The sequence below is a fragment of the Triticum dicoccoides genome, chromosome 7A (genome assembly GCF_002162155.2).
Source record: "Triticum dicoccoides isolate Atlit2015 ecotype Zavitan chromosome 7A, WEW_v2.0, whole genome shotgun sequence".
NCBI lineage: Eukaryota > Viridiplantae > Streptophyta > Magnoliopsida > Poales > Poaceae > Triticum > Triticum dicoccoides.
The window spans coordinates 133,166,134-133,186,817 of NC_041392.1; the positions used below are offsets into that span (position 1 = coordinate 133,166,134).

At 44.3% G+C, this 20,684-nt stretch overlaps 1 protein-coding gene across 1 annotated transcript; it reads left to right on the forward strand.

Moving 5' to 3' along the window:
• The first annotated feature begins 14,933 nt into the window (after positions 1-14,933).
• Positions 14,934-19,028, forward strand: LOC119329296 (probable tyrosine-protein phosphatase DSP2). The gene is made up of 5 exons (XM_037602313.1): positions 14,934-15,322; positions 15,413-15,506; positions 18,153-18,210; positions 18,300-18,343; positions 18,444-19,028. Exons 1-5 carry the CDS (start codon positions 15,033-15,035, stop codon positions 18,615-18,617), a joined length of 660 nt encoding a protein of 219 aa, XP_037458210.1. The 5' UTR covers positions 14,934-15,032; the 3' UTR covers positions 18,618-19,028.
• The last annotated feature ends 1,656 nt before the right edge of the window (positions 19,029-20,684 follow it).

The window sequence follows — 20,684 nt, forward strand, 5'->3', positions numbered from 1 at the left end:
AACCGAAGAACCGGCAAGAACAAAGGTGAATTGCAACTGAAATTGCGGATAATAAACTGAGCACACGAACTAGATGAAAAGTTGGGGTTCCACTGTGGATCTGACAAGGCGGTAGTCCTACACGTCTCGTAGATGCGAATTGTAGCGATGGCTATACAATACAATAAAACCTGAGTCTAAACCCTAACTTAACCTAGCTATTTATTAAAGCAGATGCCACCTGGGGCTGATCGGACACCGGTCCGTACGGCGACCGAGTGCTGCACGTAGGAAGTAGTCAAATCGTGTTGGCCCACCATGGCCCAAAACGTGGTGTCTCTTGGTCCATGCAACAAAAATCAATTGGCTTGGGTCTTGTGGCGTCTGCTTCCTGTACCATGGCATGCACGATGGATGGGATGGATGGTGCGGTGTGTGCATGCATGCAAGGACGGTTGAGAGCATGCACGCAAAGAGTGTTGTTCCATTTGGTTTAAAGGCTCCTCTTCAATTGATTGTTTGATCCCTTGGTTCCTGAGTACAATTAAATCAGAACATAAGTGTAATATCATATTCTCGTTAGCTAAATCATATGTACAAAGGAGCTATAGTACCTGGCCATTTATTTGTCTCGCTCATGCTCTAGTAATAGGACCAGGTGGAATAACTGATGTAGGAGTCGCGGCGGGTGTAACAATAGAAGAGATGTCCTCATCATTTGCCATCCATGAAGTTTCCCTTCTAGCCCTTGCCCTTCTTGAAACCAGTGGTCTTGTTAAACCATCAACACTTGATGCTCCTTCTTGATTTCTACCTTTTGCGGTCTTAAGCACCGCGAACAGCTCCGGGATCAACTCCATCCCTTGCATGTCATAGTTCATCACGAAGATCTAGTGGCTTAGTGATAGTGGCTAGAGAACTCTATCAATCACTATCTTATCTGGAAGTTTAACTCCCACTTGATTTAAGTGATTGTAGCACCCAGACATTCTGAGCACATGCTCACTAGCTGAGCTATTCTCCTCCATCTTGTTGGCAAAAGAACTTGTCAGAGGTCTCATACCTCTCAACACGGGCATGAGCCTGAAATCCCAATTTCAGCTCTTGGAACATCTCATATGTCTTATGGCGTTCAAAACGTCATTGGAATCCCGATTCTAAGCTGTAAAGTATGGTGCACTAAACTATCAAGTAGTCATCCGGATGTGTCTGTCAGGTGTTCACAACATCCATAGACAACGTTGTAGGGGTTTGCACATCGAGCGATGCATCAAAGACGTAAGCCTTCTGTGTAGCAGTGAGGACACTCCTCGGACTACGGACCCAGTCCGCATCATTGCTTACAATATCTTTCAACTTTGTCTTTCTCTAGGAACGTATTGAAACAGGGAGCTACAACGTGAGCTATTTATCTACAACATATTTGCAAAGACAATTTAGACTATGTTCATGATAATTAAGTTCATCTAATCAAATTATTTAATGAACTCCCACTCAGATAGACATCCCTCTAGTCATCTAAGTGAAGCATTACGTGAGACGGACTAGTCAACATCGGTGAACATCTTCATGTTGATCGTATCTCCTATACGACTCATGCTCGACCTTTCGGTCTTCCGTGTTCCGAGGCCATGTCTGTACATGCTAGGTGTTGGGGAACGTTGCAGAAAACAAAATTTTTCCTACTCGTTTCACCAAGATCATCTAGGAGTTCATCTAGCAACGAGTCATTGGATGCATCTACATACCTTGTAGATCGCGAGCGGAAGCGTTCAAAGAACGGGGATGATGTAGTCGAACACGACGTGATTCGAATCAGCGGAGATCCTAGCACCGAACGGACGGCACCTCCGCGTTCAACACACGTACGGAACAGCCACGTCTCCTCCTTCTTGATCCAGCAAGGGAGGGAGGAGAGGTTGAGGGAGATGGCACCAGCAGCAGCACGACGGCGTGGTGTTGATGGAGCTGCAGTACTCCAGCAGAGCTTCGCTAAGCACTATGGAGGTTGAGGAGGCGTTGGGGAGGGAGAAGGAGGCAACCAAAGGCCAAGGACTCAAGGTATGAAGTCCCTCCTCTCCCCCACTATATATAGGGGTGCCAAGGGGGGGTGGTGCGCAGCCTAGGAGATCCAATCTCCTATGGCCGGCGGCCAAGGGGGGTTTCCCTCCCCCCCAAGGCACCTAGGAGGTGCCTTCCACTAGTAGGACTCCTCCCCCTTGGAAACCCTAGGCGCATGGGCCTTGTGGGGCTGGTGCCCTTGGCCCAAGCAGGCCAAGGCGCACCCCCTACAGCCCATGTGGCCCCCGGGGATGGGTGGCCCCACCCGGTGGGCCCCCGGGACCCCTCCGGTGGTCCCGGTACAATACCGATAACCCCGAAACTTGTCCCGATGCCCGAAACAGGACTTCCCATATATAAATCTTTACCTCCGGACCATTCTGGAACTCCTCGTGACGTCCGGGATCTCATCCGGGACTCCGAACAACATTCGGGTTACTGCATATACATATCCCTACAACCCTAGCGTAACCGAACCTTAAGTGTGTAGACCCTACGGGTTCGGGAGACAAGCAGACATGACCGAGACGACTCTCCGGTCAATAACCAACAGCGGGATCTGGATACCCATGTTGGCTCCCACATGCTCACGATGATCTCATCGGATGAACCACGATGTCGAGGATTCTATCAACCCCGTACGCTATTCCCTTTGTCTATCGATATGTTACTTGCCCGAGATTCGATCGTCGGTATCCCAATACCTCGTTCAATCTCGTTACCGGCAAGTCAATTTACTCGTACCGTAATGCATGATCCCGTGACCAGACACTTGGTCACTCTGAGCTCATTATGATGATGCATTACCGAGTGGGCCCAGTGATACCTCTCCGTCATACGGAGTGACAAATCCCAGTCTTGATCCATGTCACCCAACAGACACTTTCGGAGATACCCGTAGTCTACCTTTATAGTCACCCAGTTACGTTGTGACGTTTGGCATACCCAAAGCACTCCTACGGTATCCGGGAGTTACACGATCTCATGGTCTAAGGAAAAGATACTTTGACATTGCAAAACTCTAGCAAACGAACTATACGATCTTGTGCTATGTTTAGGATTGGGTCTCGTCCATCACATCATTCTCCTAATGATGTGATCTCGTTATCAATGACATCCAGTGTCCATAGTCAGGAAACCATGACTATCTGTTGATCAACGAGCTAGTCTACTAGAGGCTTACTAGGGACATGTTGGTGTCTGTTATTCACACATGCATTACGATTTCCAGATAACACAATTATAGCATGAATAAAGACAATTATCATGAACAAGGAAATATAATAATAATGCTTTTATTATTGCCTCTAGGGCATATTTCCAACAGTCTCCCACTTGCACTAGAGTCAATAATCTAGTTACATTGTGATGAATCGAACACCCATGGAATTCTGGTGTTGATCATGTTTTGCTCTAGGGAGAGGTTTAGTCAACGGATCTGCTACATTCAGGTCCGTATGTACTTTACAAATCTCTATGTCTCCATCTTGAACATTTTCACGAATGGAGTTGAAGCGACGCTTGATGTGCCTTGTCTTCTTGTGAAACCTGGGCTCCTTGGCAAGTGCAATAGCTCCAGTGTTGTCACAGAAGAGCTTGATCGGCCCCGACGCATTGGGTATGACTCCTAGGTCGGTGATGAACTCCTTCACCCATATTGCTTCATGTGCTGCCTCCGAGGCTGCCATGTACTCCGCTTCACATGTAGATCCCGCCACGACGCTTTGCTTGCAACTGCACCAGCTCACTGCCCCACCATTCAAAATATACACGTATCCGGTTTGTGACTTAGAGTCATCCAGATCTGTGTCGAAGCTAGCGTCGACGTAACCTTTTACGACGAGCTCTTCGTCACCTCCATAAACGAGAAACATTTCCTTAGTCCTTTTCAGGTACTTCAGGATATTCTTGACCGCTGTCCAGTGTTCCTTGCCGGGATTACTTTGGTACCTTCCTACCAAACTGACGGCAAGGTTAACATCAGGTCTCGTACACAGCATGGCATACATAATAGAACCTATGGCTGAGGCATAGGGGATGACGCTCATCTCTTCTATATCTTCTGCCGTGGTCGGACATTGAGCTGAGCTCAATTTCATACCTTGTAACACAGGCAAGAACCCTTTCTTGGATTGATCCATATTGAACTTCTTCAATATCTTATCAAGGTATGTGCTTTGTGAAAGACCTATGAGGCGTCTTGATCTATCTCTATAGATTTTGATGCCTAATATATAAGCAGCTTCTCCAAGGTCCTTCATTGAAAAACTTTTATTCAAGTAGGCCTTGATGCTGTCCAAGAGTTCTATATCATTTCCCATCAAAAGTATGTCATCTACATATAATATGAGAAATGCTACAGAGCTCCCACTCACTTTCTTGTAAACGCAGGCTTCTCCATAAGTCTGTGTAAACCCAAATGCTTTGATCATCTCATCAAAGCGAATGTTCCAACTCCGAGATGCTTGCACCAGCCCATAAATCGAGCGTTGGAGCTTGCACACTTTGTCAGCATTCTTAGGATCGACAAAACCTTCCGGCTGCATCATATACAATTCTTCCTTCAGGAAACCATTAAGGAATGCCGTTTTGACGTCCATTTGCCATATTTCGTAATCATAGAATGCGGCAATTGCTAACATGATTCGGACGGACTTCAGCTTCGCTATCGGTGAGAAAGTCTCATCGTAGTCAACCCCTTGAACTTGTCGATAACCCTTAGCGACAAGCCGAGCTTTATAGATGGTCACATTACCATCCGCGTCTGTCTTCTTCTTAAAGATCCATTTATTTTCTATGGCTCGCCGTTCAACGGGCAAGTCAGTCAAAGTCCATACTTCGTTTTCATACATGGATCCTATCTCGGATTTCATGGCTTCTAGCCATTTGTCGGAATCCGGGCCCGCCATCGCTTCTTCATAGTTCGAAGGTTCACCGTTGTCTAACAACATGATTTCCAAGACAGGGTTGCCGTACCACTCTGGTGCGGAACGTGTCCTTGTGGACCTTCGAATTTCAGTAGGAGCTTGATCAGAAGTATCTTGATCATTATCATTAACTTCCTCTCTAGTCGGTGCTGGCACCTCAGGAACATTTTCTTGAGTTGCGCCATTTTCCGGTTCAAGAGGCAATACTTCATCAAGCTCTACTTTCCTCCCACTTACTTCTTTCAAGAGAAACTCTTTCTCCAGAAAGGACCCATTCTTGGCAACAAAGATCTTGCCTTCGGATCTGAGGTAGAAGGTGTACCCAATAGTTTCTTTTGGGTACCCTATGAAGACGCATTTTTCCGATTTGGGTTCGAGCTTTTCAGGTTGAAGTTTCTTGACATAAGCATCGCATCCCCAAACTTTTAGAAACGACAGCTTAGGTTTCTTCCCAAACCATAATTCATACGGTGTCGTCTTAACGGATTTCTACGGAGCCCTATTTAAAGTGAATGCGGCAGTCTCTAAAGCATAGCCCCAAAAAGAAAGCGGTAAATCGGTAAGAGACATCATAGATCGCACCATATCTAACAGAGTGCGATTACGACGTTCGGACACACCATTACACTGAGGTGTTCCAGGCGGCGTGAGTTGTGAAACTATTCCACATTTTCTTAAGTGTGCCCCAAACTCGTGACTCAAGTATTCTCCTCCACGATCTGATCGTAGAAACTTGATTTTCCTGTCACGTTGATTTTCAACCTCACTCTGAAATTCCTTGAACTTTTCAAAGGTTTCAGACTTGTGTTTCATTAAGTAGATATACCCATACCTACTTAAATCATCAGTGAGGGTGAGAACATAACGATAGCCACCGCGAGCCTCAACACTCATTGGACCGCACACATCGGTATGTATGATTTCCAATAAGTCGGTTGCTCGCTCCATTGTTCCTGAGAACGGAGTCTTGGTCATTTTACCCATAAGGCATGGTTCGCACGTGTCAAATGATTCATAATCAAGAGACTCTAAAAGTCCATCAGCATGGAGCTTCTTCATGCGTTTGACACCTATGTGACCAAGGCGGCAGTGCCACAAGTATGTGGGACTATCATTATCAACTTTACTTCTTTTGGTACTCACATTATGAACATGTGTAGCATCACGTTCGAGATTCATAAAGAATAAATCATTCACCATAGGAGCATGACCATAAAACATATCTCTCATAAAAATGGAACAACCATTATTCTCAGATTTAAAAGAGTAGCCATCTCGAATTAAACGAGATCCCGATACAATGTTCATGCTCAAAGCTGGCACTAAATAACAATATTTAAGGTTTAAAACTAATCCCGAAGGGAGATGCAGAGGTAGCGTGCCGACGGCGATCACATTGACCTTGGAACCATTCCCGACGCGCATCGTCACCTCGTCCTTTGCCAGTTTCCGCTTATTCCGCAGCCCCTGTTTTGAGTTACAAATGTGAGCAACTGCACCGGTATCAAATACCCAGGAGCCACTACGGGCACTAGTAAGGTACACATCAATTACATGTATATCACATATACCTTTGGTTTTGCCGGCCTTCTTATCCGCTAAGTACTTAGGGCAGTTCCGCTTCCAGTGACCGCTTCCCTTGCAATAAAAGCACTCAGTCTCGGGCTTGGGTCCATTCTTTGGCTTCTTCCCGGCAGCTTGCTTGCCGGGCGCGGCAACCTCCTTGCCGTCCTTCTTGAAGCTCTTTTTACCCTTGCCTTTCTTGAACTTAGTGGTTTTATTGATCATCAACACTTGATGTTCCTTCCTGACTTCTACCTCCGCTGATTTCAGCATAGCAAATACTTCGGGAATGGTCTTTTCCATCCCCTGCATATTGAAGTTCATCACAAAGCTCTTGTAGCTTGGTGGAAGCGACTGGAGGATTCTGTCAATGACCGCATCATCCGGGAGATTAACTCCCAGCTGAGTCAAGCGGTTATGCAACCCAGACATAGTGAGTATGTGCTCGCTGACAGAACTGTTTTCCTCCATCTTACAGCTGAAGAATTTGTCGGAGACTTCATATCTCTCGACCCGGGCATGAGCTTGGAAAACCATTTTCATCTCTTCGAACATCTCATATGCTCCATGTCTCTCAAAACGCTTTTGGAGCCCCGGCTCTAGGCTGTAAAGCATGCCGCACTGAACGAGGGAGTAGTCATCGAAACGTGCCTGCCAAGCGTTCATAACATCTTGTTCTGCAGGGAGAACGGGTGCGTCACCAAGCGGTGCTTGTAGGACATAATCTTTCTTGGCAGCTATGAGGATGATCCTCAGGTTCCGGACCCAGTCCGTATAGTTGCTGCCATCGTCTTTCAGCTTAGTTTTCTCTAGGAACGCGTTGAAGTTGAGGACTACGTTGGCCATTTGATCTACAAGACATATTGTAAAGATTTTAGACTAAGTTCATGATAATTAAGTTCAACTAATCAAATTATTAGTGAACTCCCACTTAGATTAGACATCCCTCTAGTCATCTAAGTATTACATGATCCGAGTTAAACTAGACCGTGTCCGATCATCACGTGAGACGGACTAGTCAACATCGGTGAACATCTTCATGTTGATCGTATCTTCTATACGACTCATGCTCGACCTTTCGGTCTTCTGTGTTCCGAGGCCATGTCTGTACATGCTAGGCTCGTCAAGTCAACCTAAGTGTTTGCATGTGTAAATCTGTCTTACACCCGTTGTATGTGAACGTCTGAATAAAACACCCGATCATCACGTGGTGTTTTGAAACAGCGAACTGTCGCAACAGTGCACAGTTAGGGGAAACACTTCTTGAATTTTATTGTGAGGGATCATCTTATTTACTACCGTCGTTCTAAGTAAACAAGATGCAAAACATGATAAACATCACATGCAATCAAATAATAAACGTGACATGATATGGCCATTTTCACATAGCTCCTTTGATCTCCATCTTGGGGCTCCGTGATCATCTTGTCACCGGCTTGACACCATGATCTCCATCATCATGATCTCCATCATCGTGTCTCCATGAAGTTGCTCGCCAACTATTACTTCTACTACTATGGCTAACGCGTTTAGCAATAAAGTAAAGTAATTTACATGGCGTTTCTTGATGACACGCAGGTCATTAAAAGAATAAAGACAACTCCTATGGCTCCTGCCGGTTGTCATACTCATCGACATGCAAGTCGTGAATCCTATTACAATAGCATGAACATCTCATACATCACATATAGATCATTCATCATTCATCACAACTTTGGCCATATCATATCACAAACCACTTGCTGCAAAAACAAGTTAGACGTCCTCTAATTGTTGTTGCAAGTTTTTACGTGGCTGAATTAGGGTTCTAGCAAGAACGTTTTCTTACCTACGTTAAAGCCACAACGTGATTTGTCAACTTCTATTTACCCTTCATAAGGACCCTGTTCATCGATTCCGCTCCAACTAAAGTAGGAGAGACAGACACCCGCCAGCCACCTTATGCAACTAGTGCATGTTAGTCGGTGGAACCGGTCTCACGTAAGCGTACGTGTAAGGTTGGTCCGGGCCGCTTCATCCCACAATACCGCTGAAGCAAGAAAGGACTAGTAACGACAAGAAAGTTGACAAATCTACGCCCACAACAAATTGTGTTCTACTCGCGCAAGAAGAACTACGCATAGACCTAGCTCATGATGCCACTGTTGGGGAACGTTGCAGAAAACAAAAATTTTCCTACTCGTTTCACCAAGATCATCTAGGAGTTCATCTAGCAACGAGTCATTGGATGCATCTATGTACCTTGTAGATCGCGAGCGGAAGCGTTCAAAGAACGGGGATGATGTAGTCGAACACGACGTGATTCGAATCACCGGAGATCCTAGCACCGAACGGACGGCACCTCCGCGTTCAACACACGTACGGAACAGCCACGTCTCCTCCTTCTTGATCCAGCAAGGGAGGGAGGAGAGGTTGAGGGAGATGGCACCAGCAGCAGCACGACGGCGTGGTGTTGATGGAGCTGCAGTACTCCGACAGAGCTTCGCTAAGCACTATGGAGGTTGAGGAGGTGTTGGGGAGGGAGAAGGAGGCAACCAAAGGCCAAGGACTCAAGGTTTGCACATCGAGCGATGCATCAAAGACGTAAGCCTTCTGTGTAGCAGTGAGGACACTCCTCGGACTATGGACCCAGTCCGCATCATTGCTTACAATATCTTTCAACTTTGTCTTTCTCTAGGAACGTATTGAAACAGGGAGCTACAACGTGAGCTATTTATCTACAACATATTTGCAAAGACAATTTAGACTATGTTCATGATAATTAAGTTCATCTAATCAAATTATTTAATGAACTCCCACTCAGATAGACATCCCTCTAGTCATCTAAGTGAAGCATTACGTGAGACGGACTAGTCAACATCGGTGAACATCTTCATGTTGATCGTATCTTCTATACGACTCATGCTCGACCTTTCGGTCTTCCGTGTTCCGAGGCCATGTCTGTACATGCTAGGCTCGTCAAGTCAACCTAAGTGTATTGCGTGTGTAAATCTGGCTTACACCCGTTGTATTCGAACGTTAGAATCTATCACACCCGATCATCACGTGGTGCTTCAAAACAACGAACCTTCGCAACGGTGCACAGTTAGGGGGAACACTTTCTTGAAATTATTGCGAGGGATCATCTTATTTAAGCTACCGTCGTTCTAAGCAAATAAGATGTAAAACCTGATAAACATCACATGTAATCAAATAGTGACATGATATGGCCAATATCATTTTACTCCTTTTGATCTCCATGTTCGGGGCGCCATGATCATCATCGTCACCGGCATGACACCATGATCTACATCATCGTGTCTTCATGAAGTCGTCTCATCAACTATTACTTCTACTACTATGGCTAACGGTTTAGCAATAAAGTAAAGTAATTACATGCCGTTTAAGTTGACACGCAGGTCATAAATAAATTAAGACAACTCCTATGGCTCCTGCCGGTTGTCATACTCATCGACATGCAAGTCGTGATTCCTATTACAAGAACATGATCAATCTCATACATCACATATATCATTCATCACATCCTTTTTTTTGCCATATCACATCACAAGGCATATGCTACAAAAGCAAGTTAGACGTCCTCTAATTGTTGTTGCAAGTTTTTACGTGGCTGCTATAGGTTTCTAGCAAGAACGTTTCTTACCTACGCCAAAACCACAACGTGATATGCCAATTTCTATTTACCCTTCATAAGGACCCTTTTCAAAGAATCCGATCCGACTAAAGTGGGAGAGACAGACACCCGCTAGCCACCTTATGCAACTAGTACATGTCAGTCGGTGGAACCAGTCTCATGTAAGCGTACGTGTAAGGTCGGTCCCGGACGCTTCATCCCACGATGCCGCCGAATCAAGATAAGACTAGTAACGGCAAGTAAATTGAAAAAATCGATGCCCACAACAACTTGTGTTCTACTCGTGCATAGAAACTACGCATAGACCTAGCTCATGATGCCACTGTTGGGGATCGTAACAGAAATTTAAAATTTTCTATGCATCACCAAGATCAATCTATGGAGTAATCTAGCAACGAGGGGAAGGGGAGTGCATCTACATACCCTTGTAGATCGCTAAGCGAAAGCGTTGCAAGAACGCGGATGAAGGAGTCGTACTCGTAGCGATTCGGATCGCGGTTGATTCCGATCTAAGCATCGAACCACGGCGCCTCCGCGTTCAACACACGTGCAGCCCGGTGACGTCTCCCACGCCTTGATGCAGCAAGGGGAGAAGGAGAGGTTGGGAAGACTCCGTCCAGCAGCAGCACGACGGCGTGGTGGTGGTGGAGGAGCGCGGGACTCCAGCAGGGCTTCGCCAAGCACTACGAGAGACGAGGAGGGAGAGGGGAAGAACTTCGTGTGTTGCGCTGCCCCTTTGCCTCCACTATATATAGGGGGAGAGGGAGGTCTGCGCTCCCACCTAGGGTTTCCACCCTAGGGGTGGCGGCAGCCCCAATCCCCATCTGGGGTGGCGGCCAAGTGGGGGGGAGAGGGAGGCGCACCAGGCATGGGCCTTAGGGCCCATCTGCCCTTAGGGTTTGCCCCCTCTTCTCTCTAGGCGCATGGGCCTTGGTGGGGAGGCGCCCTAGCCCACCTAGGGGCTGGTCCCTTCTCACATTTGGCCCATGTATGCCTCCGGGGCCCGTGGCCCCTCCCGGTGGACCCCCGGACCCCTCCGATGGTCCCGGTACACTACCGGTGATGCCCGGAACACTTCCGGTGGCCAAAACCATACTTCCTATATATCAATCTTTACCTTCGGACCATTCCGGAACTCCTCGTGACATCCGGGATCTCATTCGGGACTCCGAACAACATTCGGTAACCGCGTACATACTTTCCCTATAACCCTAGCGTCATCGAACCTTAAGTGTGTAGACCCTACGGGTTCGGGAGTCATGCAGACATGGCCGAGACAACTCTCCGGTCAATAACCAACAGCGGGATCTGGATACCCATGTTGGCTCCGACATGCTCCACGATGATCTCATCGGATGAACCACGATGTCAAGGATTCAATCAATCCCGTATACAATTCCCTTTGTCTATCGGTACGATACTTGCCCGAGATTCGATCGTCGGTATCCCGATACCTTGTTCAATCTCGTTACCGGCAAGTCTCTTTACTCGTTCCGTAACACATCATCCCGTGATCAACTCCTTGATCACATTGTGCACATTATGATGATGTCCTACCGAGTGGGCCCAGAGATACCTCTCCGTTTACACGGAGTGACAAATCTCAGTCTCGATTCGTGCCAACCCAACAGACACTTTCAGAGATATCCGTAGTGCACTTTTATAGCCACCCAGTTACGTTGTGACGTTTGGCACACCCAAAGCACTCCTACGCTATCCGGGAGTTGCACAATCTCATGGTCTAAGGAAATGATACTTGACATTAGAAAAGCTTTAGCATACGAACTACACGATCTTGTGCTAGGCTTAGGATTGGGTCTTGTCCATCACATCATTCTCCTAATGATGTGATCCTGTTATCAACGACATCCAATGTCCATGGTCAGGAAACCGTAACCATCTATTGATCAACGAGCTAGTCAACTAGAGGCTTACTAGGGACATGGTGTTGTCTATGTATCCACACATGTATCTGAGTTTCCTATCAATACAATTCTAGCATGGATAATAAACGATTATCATGAACAATGAAATATAATATAATAATAACTAATTTATTATTGCCTCTAGGGCATATTTCCAACACGGTGACGTTAGGGCGGTTCCTCCTGGTGGCCGGCGAGGCGACGCCGCAACGGGGAAGCAAGAAAGCAGGCGGCGAATCGGAATCGAGCGAGACAAGGGTTGTGCGGCCGCCTCATGTGGTACGGTGAGCATGTGCGATGTGCGTGTTGTGCGTTCAGCCTTCTTCTCCCCAGGCTGCTCTTTCTGCCTTGCTGGGCTTCTTTCCCCATGGCTCATGTCTTAATAATCCTATCCTATGCAGACCGGCCCAAAATTCCAGGGTGGGCCGCGGCCCACCCTGTCCACCCTGTGGCTCTGCCATTGCTCCCCTCCCTTAGTAGTTGCACCATCAACATTCGCCTTGATCCACCCTTCCTTTGGGACGCTCCACTTCTGGACCGGGGTTGCTCGCGGAATTTTGCTTGCTCTGCCATTAACATTCTGCCACTCCTCCATGAGTCTCCTCACCATGCCAGCCGTGTCCGCCGCTTCCTCAATCCTATTCCCGTCTCGCGCGTTATTCCGTGCCACCCACAAAGCATATAAACCCTGCACCATTATAGCATGAGCATCGCCCGACGCATCAGCAAACCACGACAGAAGCCATTGAGACAGCGCACTCTGGGAGCTTACTAACTCCGGCGGGATCGCCGCCTGTCCTCCCAATTCCGAGTACAACACTTTCCAGAATTTTGCAGAGTGTGGACATCTCCAAAACCTGTGTAGATTCGTCTCCTCCCGTCCGCACACAACACAGAACACCCCGGGTTTAATCTTGCGCCTATGGAGCTCAGTTGTTAACCCTTTGGTAGTTCTTCTAAATATTTAGATCAGACATCTAAGTATCCGAAGCTTGCCTATGGAACATGGTATGGTATTATCCATCCGAATCGAATCGGATTATTCAAATGTCAAAATCTCTTACCATGTCCTGTGAGACCAGATTCTGAAATCGTTTGAAATTATCCTAACCACTTTCACACTTATTTTTGTACTGCAATTTTAGGATTAGTTAATGACGCGCATTCTAGCAACTGATATTAGCAAAGGGGTAGAACGGAAGATGGTCTGTGTGTAGTAGACAATCTTTTCAGTTGTTAACCCTTGGCAATTCTTCTAAATTGTTAGTTCAAACATATGATTATTCCGAGCTTGCCTGTGGAATATGATATGGTATGAGCATTGTCCGTTTGAATCATATTCGATAATATTTGGATATCAAAATTCTCTTACCATATCCTATAAAACCATATTCAAAAACGGTTTGGGTCGAAAATTTTCCTAACCACTTTCACCCTTATGTTTCTATTGCAATTTAGGATCAATTAATGATGAGCAAATTTAGGTGAATAAGATTAATAGAAAAATCTAGCAACTGATATTAGCAAAGCGGGAGAACGAAATACGTCTCCATCATGCTATCGGCTACATCAACGCATTAGACATGGAGAGGTTACCGCAACACCTTATCTTCACGTCTTCTGACATTTTTGTCTTTTCCCATGCACTCCGTCGTCCCCCATTTCACGGACACTTCATCGCACTATCTTCACACGATAGCTCTAACTATTATGTGACTGTTTCTAAAATCTGACCCAGATTTGAATGAGAAATATGGCAAGTTTTGAGCGAATATGCCCGTATTTTTTTTGTCTGGAAAGCACAGTGTCCAAACTAATGTATAATGATGCAACAATACATAACGCATGGTTTTATCGTTAATGTTGAAGGTGTATAATATGTATGTTATGTTGGCTTCATCATGAAAAGTGGAACAAAAATTGCTATGCGCGGACCAAAGCAAAAATAGTAATAATGATGACAAGTCATACATCTCTTTCTTGTTATACAGTCTCTAATCGCATCTATAGCATGACTTAGCATGTAAGTGGATCTTACGCACATTTCGCTAGAGATGGACAATGATGTGCATTGAAAAGTGCTGACATCTTGACAAGCCCGTAGACACGCAGCTGGAATGGCAATAACATACGTTTCACATCAATGATCGGCCTATCATGGTCCCTACTATTGATCATCAAAGGGATAGGATGAGAGTTCCGCCCACACGAAGGACAAACAAATTTACACTTATAGTGTTGCCTCGATAAGACGATTTCAACATTTGTGTTGGTCCCCAGATAATTTTCCCGCGTCAGATAATGTATTTTTTAAAAGGGGTTTTCTTTTTCTCATCTAGGTGAGAAAAATAACAAAGTCTCATCAAACTTCTACACTATGTGATTAACCAAACAAAAAAATAAAAGAAAAAAATCATCATGAATCTCCACGTAAAATCCAACGAAGTAGAAATTAGATGAGACATAGTTATTTCTTATCTAGATAAGAGCTAGCCATACCCTAAAAATATCCGGGACAATCGCTTGAACCAACACACCCTTTCTCATGATTAAGTCATCGGGATTTAATTTTACAGAATTGAACTACAATCACACATGAATAATGGAACCAATTGTGCTAGTAGACACTCTAGATGTCATAACACACATTAAATCACCTCCTTATCCCAAAAATTTCACCTCTCCTCATCAATCATCATCACACTTTTTTCTTGGAGTTCCCTTCCTTCCTCCAATTACCCACCTTTTCCCCCTCTTGCAACCTTTTGGAGTTTCCCTCTCTTCCTTCCTTCATCCATCCTCTGCTATAAATAACCTCTGCCTTCCAGTTAGGCCATCACACCCACACCGCTCAAGCCATCACGCACACAAAGCACACCCATCTCGTGGGGGATTTTACGGTTCTGCCCCTGTCCCTGCCCCCGTGCGCGACCGGGCGCCATCATGAAGCTGGAAATCATGCCCAGGCAGAGGGCCCTGGAGGCGGGGCAGCGGGAGGAGGCCATGGAGATGAGCGGCCTCGAGCTGTGGAAGCACGAGAAGCCCCCCAAGATCTTCCCCATGCCCCCGCCGCTGCCGCCGCTGCTGGCGGCGGCCGGGGCGGGGGGCTACGACGAGGCCACGCTCGTGCCGCCGCTCAACTTCGCCATGGTCGACGACGGCATCTACCGCTCCGGCTTCCCGGCCGCCGCCAACTTCCGCTTCCTCAAGTCCCTCAACCTCCGCTCCATCGTGTGAGGATCCTCCCCGCCCCTCCCTGCTCCGCATGCCTGCAATTATTGCGCTGCTCGTGTTCTGACGTCCGTCGGCTCATCATCGCTCAGGTACCTCTGCCCGGAGCCGTACCCGGAGATTAACACGGAGTTCCTCGAGAAGAACGGAATCAAGCTCCACCAGTTTGGAATCGAGGGCCGCAAGGTAACCAAAAGACGAACAATCTGGCTTTGCTTTTATGAAATTCTCTTCTACGTGTTTCTCTTGATGGCAATTCTTGGGGAAGGCAGAATCACAGGTTATAGATAGATAATCATGATTGCTTTCCGGGAGATACGAGAATTGCTTGCCAAGAACCGAGGCCGTTGATCATGTCGCTATTACGCGTCCTAGATTAGTGAGTACATCTATCTGAATTGCTCGGGGGAGAATCCAATGCGTCCCTGGCTGGATTTTATTTGTTATCAACTGACTTGCCTAATAGGCGCATCTATCTCCTTCCTCCTACCACCAGCCTGGGGATTTTTCAAGTTTTACGCCACATCGGCGGTGGTCCCTTTCAGCATTGGTTTGATTAATCGACCCAGCTGTGCTGCTGATTTTAAACCCAAAAAAAATCCTAATATTCTCGATGGTTTCTAATTGGTTTGCTCCTGTGATAACAAGGCTGGTAGTGAGTGTGCATAGTTCACAAAGCATCTCCATTATCCCCTTTCATTTTATTTTCTTAGTTTTTCTTTTCTTTTCCTTTTCTTGTTTGATTGATATTTTCACTGTTTCTGCAAAGTAGGTAGCTCATGGACTATTTGTTTTTTGTTTTTGATTTTTTGTTTGCAAGAAGGACACAATTTATTTGGTACAGGAATTTTCTTGTAGAGGCTTCAGTGTGAGCAGCTCATGGGGCCTGTAACTCCTATTCACGCCATATGCTCTTGCTCTTTAGGTCGTTTTAAGCAGCTTTAATGGTCCCAACAGGCTATGCCCGGTTTTGTGAATTAAAATTCTTGGTTGATGCATGCAGCACCACTAGTTGTTATGTGCTCTGTTTGGCAACCTAATCCACAATGGTCCATGCGTTAAGTTGATATTGGACTGATCTAGCTGCCCGAGTCAAGTTGGACGAAAATGTATAAAAAGCTCACGCACTGAAGAGGATAAAAGAACAAGTGGTAGTTTTTCACTATGCCTCAGAAAAACATTTTTTTCACAAGTAAGAAAGAAAAGGAAATAATTGAGGGCATGTCAGTATGGCACACAATGATAGCGGGGGCATGTCCAGTGTTGTTCTGTTCTTGATGAGAGGGGATAACACTGGAGGCCTAGATCTGCCACAGTTTTTCGAGATCCGTAAATTGCTCTGTTCACCGAGTAGATGGAACTGAGCATGGAGGACAATACATTGGATTCTTCCTGCTGGCAAAATGATTGCTGATTTATCATGCTAGGTTTCAGTCCTATATAATTTTTAGGCTGGATACCCGCAAAAAAAAAATTTAGGCTGGATGATTGATTAGATCGCCACATATGGTTTGTGCCAGGGATCGAGCAATGATAGATCTGAGCATGTGAAATCATATTTTAGATGAAACCTTTTTCATTTTTGTTGTTGTACTGTTCCCTGTTTTCATGTGACCATGTACCTCGCTGATGCTTTGCATCTGATGTTGGCATATGCGGTGCTGCTTCTCCATGTGTTCTTGCTGGTTTTCCTGAATAGCAAATGTCATGGTGTTTTACATGTAATTTTACCTTAATTTAAAAGAATTTCATGCCACTTATGAACAAAACTTGCAGTAGATTGTTGGTATGTGAAGTTCCATACTTCTTTAAGAATTAAATTGTACAACAATTTTTGAAGGGACACATATTGTAGCTGAAAAATATTTTCTAGAATTTTACCCTTTTACTTGTGGAGGTTTAGGTGCCATTATTTGCTCAGTTCATTGATGACAATTGTGATATAGTTGTGGGCAAAGCTTCCAGATTTTTTTTCAAGGGGTGACTACAGTTTTCTTTATTATAATGTTGCTTTAGATATTCTGAATCCAGTACTTTTTTTTGAATAAAAGTACTTTTTTGTGACTAGTCCGTTTTAATTATTTGGGAACTGGTGAAGCGGTCAAGACAAATCATATTTATAGTGTCAAAAACATATTTTATTGCTTTTGACTGATGCTATGAATGACAAGAAACTACCCCAATTATTTCTTTTTTTTTTATGTCTGAACTCCCAGGTCATCCATGACCTAATGCATAATTAAGTAGATTTGTCATTTATACGAACCGGTTGTTCTGTTGCTGTAAAGCTGGTTTGTTCCTTCCTATTGGTCTGTGTGTCATAGTTTCTTAGATTAGCGTTGTCATTGTCAGACTTTTTTTGCAATTATAATTATTAGTCAGCAGGGACATCCAAATGTGGTTTGTAGTCCTACCTTCAAAAATAATACATGATGGATAGTTGACCTTATACTGAACCCTACTTCTTTTTATGAAGAAAATCATGTCACTTGATAGACAGACATGGCAAGTTGGGGTTTTTCCCCAATATAATAAGATCTAATTTGTTGAAACCACTGAAATAAAGAAACTGGGGCACTAGCTAACCAGCAGAAAGATTTCAAGGAATTGGTCATCTATTTTTCTTTGTCTGGTTCAGCCTTTACTGGACCTTGGTACATTTAGCGTACAATATTTATCAATGCTATAGATTTATATGTAACTCTATACACCACATTTCATGTTACAACTGCTCATTGTGTGTGTAATTAATTCTAAAGTCTTGATAATTCCACCATTTATGTCCAGAATCTGATGCCTGGTCTGACAATGCCTGAAACTCTGTTACTGCAGGAACCATTCGTCGAGATACCCGATGAGAAAATCCGGGAGGCGCTTAAAGTTGTCCTAGGTACTTCATCTTCCATTGATCCTTCCCATATCGGTCACCTCCATCACAGCATTTCATCTCTCTTACTCCTTTCGTTTTCTTTCTTCCAGATGTAAGAAATCAGCCATTACTTATTCACTGCAAGAGAGGCAAGGTAAGCTTAATCAGTTTTCATTTGACGCTTTTCAGCTGGTATCTTCAAGTCGATAACTTTCTACTTACTCACCGTGCAATACTCTCGTTTGTATCTGCAGCACCGAACTGGATGCGTCGTCGGTTGCATGAGGAAGTTGCAGAAATGGTGCCTGTCTTCGGTCTTCGACGAGTACCAGCGCTTCGCCGCTGCGAAAGTGAGGAGCACCGACCTGAGATTCATGGAGCTGTTCGACGTCGCGAGCTTGAAGCACCTGACCAACTCACATTGTTAACCAAGGGCGAGTGATCGCTCGCCCCCGTCGTCCTCCCAGATTCTAGTACATCTCCATGCTGTCCTCCGGCGGTCACTGAACCGAATCAGCAGTGAATAATTTTTGGAACCCGTAGAATGAATCCATGAGATAGTGACAAGACCTCTGCAAAAAAGAAGATTGAAGAAGAACTTGTGAGCTCTATTTTTTCCCTGCTCAGGTCCCTGCAGATCCTAAGAACCAGAAAGTTGTGGGTAGGATTGCAAGAGGTTTTCTTTTTCTTCGGTTACTCTTGCGATGAATTCACCATTGTTTTCGGGTACTGAAGCTCTGTACTCGAGCAGCATTGCTAGGCAGAGAGCTTGGCTCTTCTTTGCATGAATGCATCTATATTAATCAGAGGCTTTTGGCATGGCATTGGCATGCGACTGATTGGTCTGGTACACATAGAACTTAATGAGTAATGAGCGTATGAATGGCGGGTGATACTAACATGTACTCCCTCCATCCCATAATACAAGAGCGTTTTTGATACTACACTCTTATATTATGGGACGGAGGGAGTAGTAGACATTTGAGACCACAACTCCACGAGGGGGCTGTTCATGTGAAATCCATACGACGAACAACCTCTCCAGGAGATCATGTAATTCGTCTACACACGATAAGACATGGCAGGTCCTTGTGAGACAAAATCTGGACTCTTCTGTTTGCAAATAACATAACTAATGCTGTACCACTGTTTTCACAAGTTTCAGTGTGAGATAGAAATTACACTTGTAGATGTTTTTCTTTTATTTTCGGTCTATACAATAAACAATGCTCTTGCTAGTTTCCCGTATAAAGAAGTAACATGATTTGTGTTAAAAAAAGTAACATGATTTTTACAGTGAAGTAACATGAATTTCCTTCTTGCTTTCTACGGTAGTCGAATTCTCTAGTGTAAAAGTTGTAGGGTAGGGACTCTGGAAAATCCTATTTGCCGCTCACTACGGCAAATAGTAGCCAAAACACACAGGGTCGTGTAAATTAGGCCGGCACATTCCCCCAAACCGCACATCTTTTTCTTTTCCTTATTAATTCTTTATTATTTTCTTTTTTCATTATTTTCTTTTCTGTTTCTTTTTTTCAAAATTTAGAAAATGTTCAATATCTTTTTAGATATGATCGTTTTCAAAATAAAATCGGAAGGAACAATTTTTTCGTGTTTTCTAGAAAAATGTCTGGAATTCACAATTCAAAAATCCCAAAAAAATAATTTTTATTTCTTCAATTTTATTTTGCAAATTTTAAAAGTGTTTGCAGTTTAAGAAATAATCCGCAATTTTGGAAAAATGTTTGAGTCTTTGGAAAATGTTAAAATATTCAAAAAAATCAAAACAATTAAAAAAGTGTTTTAAAGTTTCAAAAACTATTTGCATTGTCATAACAAAGTTCACAATTTTTATTAAAAAAAATCATATTTTCATTGTTTGATTTTTCACAAAAAATGAAATTTCAGAAAATTGTTGATAATTTCAAATTTTGCTTGTGTTTAAAAAAATTCATAAAAGGACAAAAAAAAGGAAATTCCAACTTTTTAAAGCTGAAACATTTTGAGAGCACGTTTTTTTTAATCTGTGAACAATTTTTTAAAATACAAACAGTTTTTGAAATCCCCCAAAAATTGAAAACGTGTTGTTTTTTAAATTTTAAATTATGAACAGCTTTTCAAAAACTAAAAAGTAATAAATAGGAAAGAGAAAATTGGAGAAGAAAACCAAAAAACAGTAAAGAAATGAAACAAAAAACCCGGGTATCCCGACGAAGAAGCAGCATGCATGGGGGAGGGGGAGCCAGGCGACACAATAATCGGTGAGGATTGTTTGGCAGGCCAGAGGTCGGGCAGCTGGATTAGCACCTTGTGGCGGCATAACATTTTGAGATTGACGAAGTCGTCACATACACTTTTGTAGTCGACGAAACGTCTCCTCCTGCTAAACCCTGAAATTTTGTAACCATCTCCCCGCAAAAAAAAAGAAAAGAAAAAGGAATGCAACCATCTTTGTGGCAAATGATAAATTGCAATGGAAACAAGGCAAATCATCA

What these genes read in the sequence shown, in the direction of transcription:
- LOC119329296 (XM_037602313.1), top strand. Translation starts at nt 15,033, where the DNA reads ATGAAGCTGGAAATCATGCCCAGGCAGAGGGCCCTGGAGGCGGGGCAG. An exon ending in CTCAACCTCCGCTCCATCGT is followed by an intron (nt 15,323 to 15,412) that starts GTGAGGATCCTC and finishes ATCATCGCTCAG; the next exon opens with GTACCTCTGCCCGGAGCCGT. An exon ending in TTGGAATCGAGGGCCGCAAG is followed by an intron (nt 15,507 to 18,152) that starts GTAACCAAAAGA and finishes CTGTTACTGCAG; the next exon opens with GAACCATTCGTCGAGATACC.